Source organism: Typopeltis vanoorti, chromosome 18 (assembly GCF_054136105.1).
Source record: "Typopeltis vanoorti isolate ZY-2024b chromosome 18, IOZ_Tvanoo_1.0, whole genome shotgun sequence".
Classification (NCBI taxonomy): Eukaryota; Metazoa; Arthropoda; class Arachnida; order Uropygi; family Thelyphonidae; genus Typopeltis; species Typopeltis vanoorti.
Genome location: NC_143566.1, coordinates 70,927,231 through 70,936,763, shown reverse-complemented (window position 1 = coordinate 70,936,763; position 9,533 = coordinate 70,927,231). Strand labels below are relative to the sequence as shown.

The window sequence follows — 9,533 nt, the reverse complement described above, 5'->3', positions numbered from 1 at the left end:
TAATTTTCAGTGTCCACTCTTACCAAAGCTCCTCCGGAATCACCCTGCAAAAGAAGTAGAAGCATTTTACACCAAAATGTTCTAAGCAAACAAAATAATAAAATGTATTCACATCGTTTGACAAACTTTCTTAATCTTAGGCGCCCGTATCCCCCCACCAATAAAAAAAACACTTAAAAAAACGTTTTTTTAAGTATTTTCTCCTCTTTGGGGCCTTTACTATCCTGGCGCCTCTGTGCATTGCACACATTGCATATATGACCGGCGCTCCCCTGCGTCTCGGTTTGTTTATGATTGTAATCTGGTCACTAGAGAAGAAACTTCGAAATAATCCGAGACATCAAATAAAGTGTGCTTCGAATCTATTCGAAAATTTAATTAGGTGACACATATCCAATTTAACTAATCTTTGTGATATTACCAGCTTCTTTGGTTAAAAATTAACATCGACGTATTTCGTTCAAATATACATTTATTGGATTCAGTTCAATAACAATTAGAAATACACTTGCTGAAGATATATTTTCTTAAGATTTCCTGGTTTTTGAGAATTTATTCCAGCTGGAATAAATCACGTAACAGGAAATTAAAAAAAAAGATAGTTAGAGTAAATGAACGTATCATCATCATCATCATCATCAAATTCCTGACATGTACTATCAAAGGGGTTACAAAACTGAACCTAATCGAATTCAATTAATACCATGTCCCCTCTTTAATATTCCTGCATTTCCCGTTAATATATTTGTAACCTTCGAAGCTACAAGTAAATTTGATATTTCTTTCCACATCATCTGGCCACCGATCAGGAGATCTCGTATTCGAGTGAGGTCGAGGTTGATGTATATCAAAGAGATCAGTAATAATTATTAATGAACCACCAACAATAGGATCTTGCGAAAATGAGGGTGATGATGATGATGATGATGATGATGTGGATGGACAAATATAATCATTGTTAACAACATTATTACAAATAGCACAATGCACATTCCTAAACAATCGATTAGATGGAAGGTGTACGATTAGTGCTTGGTACGCATAGCATTTCTGTCGAATTAAGTCATTTCGCCAGTTTCTATTGCAAGCTGATAACACGTTCCAATAGCAATATCTGAAATAGTGTTCCAGGTTTGAAGGAGAGAGGATAGACCAACGACAGTTAGACAATTTGCTATATGTATAAGAAGGCCATCTTTTTAAATGTTCATGAGTGACAATATACTTTTTTATACCATATGGGGTATCGCATTCAATGTTGAACATCCAGGCTACTGTGTAAGAATCCCTATTACAAATAGCGCAGTACTGGTTTCTGTAAGTTATTTTGCTTTGTATACTTGTTACCGGAAGTTGAACTACAGGATTGGATTTCCATTGACTGGCATCGTTGCACACAGAGAATAATATTCGATCTCCATCCCAGTTAGGTGCACAAGCGTTTATCACGTGAATCCCAGTTCCATCGTTTGTTAATGGTAAACACCTTGACCGAGGCAATTTCTGATAGTATTTCCTGAATGGAGAATCAACACAACAATCCCTATATACTGAGCACATTTGGTCACAACGGCATAGTGGTTCTATTTGCTTTGGATTTACATTGGATCTATCTCCTGGGAGACTGCAACTATCGTGTGGTGCACAAGAAGCTTTAAAATAGTTTATTTCATCATATGTAACGTTCACACATAAGCCGCAGGAAATTCTTATGAAGATTATTTTAAATAAAAACGAACTATTTGGCAAAACCATGCTGGTGAGATTTGACGTACAGCTTATCATAGAAGTTTGATTCTGCAAGGAAAGAAAAAAAATAACAAATTAAAATAAGTCATATTCATCAATTCCAGTTTTAGTTTTACTAAAAATTAGATTCCTCAAAGTATCATGGATAACTTCGAAATAACTGAAACGTTTTATTTGTTAATCAATTATATTAAAAGAGCATGGTGGTATTAAAAGTACTGAAAGTTATTTTAAAACAGTGCTTATACACTCAAAATATGCACTTCAAATGAAATAAATTTGATCATAATAATTAATGGTATAGTGATAATAGATAGTGGCAGTTCTATATATCGCTTAGAACAGCGCTTCCCAAACTGTGGGCTGCGGCCCCCTTGGGGCGTAGGTTTTGTTGAGGGGGGCTGTGAAATAATGAAAACAAAATTAAAACGTTTTAAGACTAAGTAGCTTTTTTATTTTAAAAGAAACGTATTTAACTTTTGTTATTTATTATTTCTTTTTTGTTATTTTTCATATTTTAATGGAAAAATTCACACACTGGTGTTGGTTCACAAACTTTGCTTCCTGCGTATTTCGACGCTTAATGAATATTAGTAAATATTGCTTATTCATATGTTTAATTTCAAAGTAGTGGTTAATTCTATTTACTTCGAATGCTCTCCAGGGAAGCTACAAATCTTTCTGTCCCTTTCATCATCAGGGACTGTTGATATTGACTTTATATACATATCAAAACTCGTTTTATATTATCACTGTCATCTGAGCTAGTTTTCTGTTACCAATAAAAGTTTCTCATATGCTTCACACATGAAAAAAAGCTTAAACAAGTTCATGTGGGGAGATAGTAACTGCTTGCAGTGGTAAACAACACGCCCTCCCTAACAGTCACTATACTGCAGAGGCAATAAAAACAAGTACTTTTATTATGCCAGTGAATAAGGTATGAGGAGTCTGTGTAATATATTTCTCAACAAATAGTGCAATTAGAGACAACTGGGATAAAACCACACTAATTAATGAATCACATGTCCCCTCATACAGAAACTATGCTATATAGACTGAAACAAAACCATATGTTGCATGGGCAAACACAGTATCTAACTAAAAACTATTGTTATTAATTAGATATGTGTGAGTTCGATTTCCCAAGGCAGCAATAAAATTCAACCAACCGTGTTAAAATTCGTAAAAGTGTTAAAATTAAGTAATATATATATATATAATAAATGTTATGGCAGTTTCACATATGGAATTCGGTTGAAGAGAGTTAGCATTTCAACTCAATTGTCAGCTATGCTTTTATCTTTCAGTTGCGCGATCTTTTGTTAATACCGCACCAATCATATGCACGTTTTAATAACCTGCCTTTGCTGTCTGTTTCGCGTTTGGCTTAATTACCATAAAGGGAGAAAAGTCACAAAAGAGAAAAATGTTCCTGGTCAGGGGATTCCCTTATTCATGTAATATTCACAAATTTCATGTTATTATTATTCTGTGGTGTGCCAGACTCGGTAAGTGGTGATATTATTTAATCTATTCTACGTTAAAAAATTTAACCCTGAGATGGATAAGTGGCTTATAAAAAAAAAAGGACAGTATTTCATATTTTACCAGAACAGCCCGCATCGTCTTCAGAACCAAATGGTAACAGGCAAAAAATGTAATATTTGCATTTGATTTTTGCAATATTCGCTGTGTATGTTTTGTATTATTGAATATAAATACAATAAATATTATAATAATATATCTCTCTATTACGATTTTTTTCGAGGGGGGGCCGTGAAATATTTTAATTTTTGCAAAGGGGGCCCTGACATCCAGAAGTTTGGGAAGCACTGGCTTAGAACTTGCACTAGCAGAAGAACAAGCATGTTTCAGACCAGGGCGAAGCACAATTGATCAACTATTCACCATAAGACAGCCAATAGAAAAGACACTACAGAACAACCAAAGTTGCTACATAAATTTCATAGACTTTCGTCAGGCATTTGATTCAATCCGTAGAACAGAACTATGGAAAACTATCAAAGATCAAAGAATTCGGTATTCCCAACAAAATCACAAGAATAATAGAGAATCTGTATGAGAAATCTGAAAGTGCTGTACGAATGGAGGACACCTTAACCAACTGGTTCCACACAGAGAGCGGAGTATGACAGGGATGCAATCTATCACCAGACCTGTTCAATCTTACACTGGAAGAAGCAACCAATAAGGCCTTAAACAATGAAGACTCCGGGAACCAAAATATATGGGAAAAATGTAACACATTTAAAATTTCCAGACGACATTGCATTACTTGAAGAAAATCTACAGAAAAACTCTACAGCGAATTTCTGGTAAAATAAAGGAGGACAAAAATTATGCAAATAGGAAAAAGAAGCACCAATCTGAAAATTTAAATTGATAGTAAGAATCTATATCAGGTAGAACACTTCACCTACCTTGGAGGATTTATTGAGTACAATGGTGGAATTACAAAAGATATAGACAGACGAATCAGTCAAGCATTCCAAACCTTTGGACGACTTAATAAAATATGGAAGTCAAGAGACATCAAACAAGTAACAAAACTAAGAATCTATGAAACAACGGTCCTCCCAATACTCCTCTGTAGAAGTGAATGCTGGAATCTCAAAACGGCTGAAGAGAAAAATTATTAGTTAATGAAATCGGTTGTTAAGAAGATTACTTGGATTATCTCTGCTGGATCAACTAAGAAACGAAGACATAAGGAAACGACTAAAACAAGAAATAACAATAATAGACAAAATTCAAGAAAGAAGACTGCGATGGTTTGGCCATGTGACCAGAATGGGAACAGAAAGACTACCATCTAAAGCCCTGAATACAACGATGGAAGGTAAAAGATCCAAGGGACGGCTCAGAATTAGATGGATAGACAAAATAAAAGACGACATGAAAACCAAATCACAACAAGCGAAACCAAACTGGACAGAATTATTTGGGCTCTCCCAGGACAGACAGAATTGGCAAGAGTTCATTCGGCCTCATCATCATCCACAAAGATGATGGAAGAGAGAAGAAGAAGAAGAAGAAGAAGATAATAGATACCAAGTAAGGCAATTTTATTATTTTTTTATTTGATAATTATCTTCAGAACATCGTTTGATAGTGAGATATCTTACCATGAATTTTTTTCTTTGTGTGTGTGTGAGAGAGAGAGAGAGGGGGGAAGGGGGTATATAATCTGGAAATCCTTCTCTAGAATAAAACGATCGAGCTTTTTAAGCCACTTTGATCTTGCAATAAGTATGGTCGTTGATTTCATACAATGACTAAAATTCATCTGTAAACTAAAATAAAATATTTCTTCTCATTAACTCCAAGAAATGAGGACTATCCATGACTTTATCAGAATGTAATTTGCAGATCTTTGTTGATACTGAAGACAAGTTGTATCTGTCTACATTTCCAGTATCGGATTCATCTGGCTGCACAAAGCCGCTCTACTTGCAGTTATAATTTTTCAAACTGTTTGTTCGCAAGGTGGGATTCTCGTCTATCGTGTTTCCGTATTCAATCCCGAAAGTTTCGGGTGTGAATACTAATGACTTCAGACTTTCTATAGGTCATTTTAAGGGATGGTACAAGCTAGTCTCGTACGAAAATTACAAGCGTGTTCCTTTTTCCAGGAAATTCTGGTTTTTGATCGAACAATATTCACTGAGTTTGCTTTGAATTATGAGAACCCACCTAATAACACGTTGGTTCGCGTCTTGGAAGCCGTCGTTGCAATGACGGCTCGCAGACACTTTGGAACAGATTCCACAAGGTGTGTGTGTGTAACATCCTCCATGTGTAACTGGACTCATGTCCAATGACGCAACTACGTCAATTCACACCTATTCTACGGAGGACGACCAGCAGTTCTCACACCTCGTTCTAGCATAACCAATAGATGTTCTATTGGAATATAGTCATTGGAGTTTTTGGGCCCATACAATGTGGCAGGTTGGTGATCGTCTAGCTGTGTTTTCCGGATTATCGCCAAAGGACCTAGGGCATGCCAGAAAAGAGCACTATACAAAAGACTATAACACCATCTCCACCGGCCTGTTGAATCTCAACTGTGCAATCAGGCGGGATTGGGCTTCATGTTGTGTACGCGAAATGCGAACCCGGCCATCAGCATCATGCATCAATAAACGGTACTCATCACTACAGACTACCTTCTTCTATCTGTTGAGTGTTCATTGCCAACGTTCTTTGGCATGCGAGGGGTTGTTTGCGATGCCTAGTCGTCATCATGGGTATCCTTGTTGGTCTCCAGTTGTGGAATCCCAGGCGAAGCAAGTTACAGCGCATGGTGAATGGTAATGTGGTCAAACTGTCCCCCGCTATTGCACTGATGGGTGATTTGTGTGACTATTGCACATCGTTGCGAGATACTAGTCGTGACACCCGACGCTCACCCTGTAGGATCAACCACACGTGGCTGACCAATGTGAGCCCATCTGCTGGATGGGAGTCAAATCGGCTTATGTAGCTAAGTTTACCCATTACTGGCAAACTTTAATGATTATGTACAGAGGATAGGTGTGCCTATTCTCTGTACTAATTTCATAGTATCCACACGTGAAGTTGATATCATGTGGCCCTTCCTAATGCGAAGCTTAATCACTGGACACACATACAGAAATAATCACAAAGAATTAGTTGATTCTCGCTATGTTATTCACTGATTACAGTATTCAATCTTCTCCCTCACTGAAACAAGTGAGAAACAAAAATATTCACAGAATTTAACAGAATTTGCTTCAAAAAGTGAAAATCAAAACTATTCTACCAAAATGCCTATATGTTACTTATTATTGTTCCATATCATCTAAGTACTGAAATCGTAAATACCCAAAATTAATATGTAAATATTTAAATAATTGACAGATTTTTTTCAATTTCATAAATATTTTAGTATTCTTTTATAATTTCATTTGAACTACGACTACATTTACTGATATATTGAAATTACACTGCCATTTGTTTAGACAAATGTAACAGTCACCGAAGCTAGAATTAATTAAACTTGAATCATAATTTTAATTAAATATAGGTTTAGTTCTACTTTGCATTTTATTTTTATGAGTTTCTTCTAACACTCTATGTCAAGAATCTTTACTGTAATTTTAACCGTTTTAAACGCTGATTTTAGCTTCTCTAAACAGGCTTCTCGTATTAGAATACAGTGAATATTGCATGATTTATTTTTAATTTTTATTACACTAATCATCATCATTATTATTATTATTATTTTATTTTATTTTTTTTTTTTTTACACCCGCTGAACCTATTTTTTTATATACTAAGCAATATGACTTGTCGATATACCTGGCTTATAGGTAAAATGTTTCGATGAAAAAAAAAACGTTCTAATTAGCACGTATCATGTAATTAATAATACGCCTCCTTACTTTTTTCCGACTGAAATCTGAGGTTTGCAAAAAATTTCTAGTAGTTGCTAACTTTTTTTTTTTTTTTTGTAAGCACATTTTTACGAATCATAGAGAGAACATACATCCCACTGTGACACGAACTTATGCATGTCTTTGATGGTATATGAGTTTCATATCTCAAGGCGGTACTAAACTCATCTACTTATTATTAGAAGTATGCAAAATATCCTGTTTTAGTTTCTTCGGCAGGATTTCAGGATTTCCGATGCTGAGTTCGTTCGCCGTACTAACTTGCTATGTTATCTATATACGAAAACTTATAAGCATTGGATTAGGAGAAAATAATTCAATCGTAGAATGAAAACAGCATATAATTCGGTTTTTTATGAATACAGAAAAGAACATAACATTTTTCTTACTTGTGAACTAAATGATAAAAAGCCCAAAAGTATCGCATTGTCATTAATTAAAATGCCTACGAATGGATTTCTGATGAGGCAGTAACACATTACACTGAGATTTTTCCCCCCCATCCATAACTTCAGAACTAAAATTTAGCATGCAACATATATCAGGTTCTACCGTATATTGAGCAAATTTTTGTCTGTTTTAATATAAATCACTAAACCTACATAATTGCTACCAAAAGCAAAGCCATATATGTTTCTAAACTAACAGAAATGTTGTATATTCGTTCAGAGCTGCATAAAGTCATCACAGTTTAATAGAATAGATCTCCACAAGAGCGCCACTTGTGGTATGATTGGTTTGGGTTGGTTTATTTAGATCTATGGCCAAAGCAACCTAGGTTATGAGTCTAGTGCATTGTGTTCTAATGACCAGTTTCCTGGTTTCCAGAATGAAAAACCCGAGTGTCCTGAAAAAAAAAAACAACATAACAGAACAAAAAGAAACTATAAACGAAAACTAACTTATTGGTCCATTTCATTTTGTCATTCTTCGTTGATTTTAATCCTTACTCTTGTTGGATAATATTTACATACTTTGAAAATATAAGTTTTTTTAGTTACACTTCTACATGCGATTTTCTCTGTTAGGATGGCAATACGTTTTATTCATTTTCATGTAAAATATACCTCTCACACGAAGTTGACAAAATGAAAACAGAGTACGATATATAGCTATCACAGAGCTACACTGTTCAAGAAATTAAATGGTATGTGCATCCTAGACAGAAAAGGTTCCCCCTATGAAATAGAATATCACGGTTAGAATCAAGCCCTAAGTTATTATATATTTATACATAATAACAACATGGACATATTTTAACAATGTAAACAAATAAAAAATCGAATAAATAAATTAATAATATTAATAAAGTAAACTTTAATAATCTAACCAATAAATATAAAAATAGCATAAATTAACAACGTAAAATCACACTGTACTGAATATGAAAATATAAACTGTAGTTAATATGCTCTTCCAAGATGACTACATATTACACGATACTTTTCCTTACCTTTTCTTGTCAACCTAATGAAAATCTGAATAACGCACTGCAACAGTTTATATTTAAAAGCCAGTGGGCCTCCTTGCCAGCGAAATTTTGTACTCTTCTAGCGAATCAAAGCGAAGACGTTTTAGAAAACAGGAAGCAGCGATTTCTGGGTAACTGTTTATTCTTGGAAATACATACTGGGCAATAATTAACGTTTGGCTATATTAAATTGTCAAGTACAGTTCACATCATTATTAGAAACCTCTTTTATTGTAACTGGCTCTAGCCATCTATTTCCCCTTCCTAGATTATCTTTTAAATCTTTCGCCAGAATCGCAAGCCTACAGAAAGATAAATAACGAATTCATCTGCTTACAGCAACATATTTCCACATTATGAAGAAAAATATCAATTAATAAATATTCTATCTATATATAGGCGTTTTCGTTTTTGATTGATTATATTACACGATGCGATGAGCTGTCGTTCGACGAATTGTTTATTGATAAATTACTTTTCCGATGAATTGCCACTCGTAAAATTTTTCTTTGATTAATTGTTTATTCGACAATTGCTTTTCGATGAATTGTCTTTCGAGAATTGTTATTCGGTAAACTGTCTTTCGATGAATTTTCATGGGACCATATAGTATATTTGTGTGTGGGTGTCGGTGTCGGTGTGTGCACGCTTGTGTTTTTGCTCCGAATCGGAACTAGCTGGCGAAAAGAAAATCGCTCCTCTGCATTAAGTCATCAAAGATGTATATCCTAGAACCGAAATTAGGGAATACACCGATCAGTAAAATATAAAATATTTATTTCACTTTATATAGAATAAATAAACAGTGGCGTCTCGTGGCTTGAAATCGCGAGAGTGCTGCAACTTTCGAAATATACATATATACATAC

The 9,533-nt window shown here is 34.7% G+C and overlaps 1 protein-coding gene across 1 annotated transcript; it reads right to left on the bottom strand.

The window, feature by feature from the left end:
* Positions 1 to 696: 696 nt before the first annotated feature.
* On the bottom strand, positions 697 to 8,938 carry LOC150096777 (uncharacterized). The gene is made up of 2 exons (XM_090408714.1): positions 8,647 to 8,938; positions 697 to 1,797 (listed from the first exon to the last, which is right to left on the bottom strand). The coding sequence occupies exon 2, from the start codon at positions 1,783 to 1,785 to the stop codon at positions 697 to 699; it is 1,089 nt and encodes a 362-aa protein (XP_090264840.1). The 5' UTR covers positions 1,786 to 1,797; positions 8,647 to 8,938.
* Positions 8,939 to 9,533: the final 595 nt, after the last annotated feature.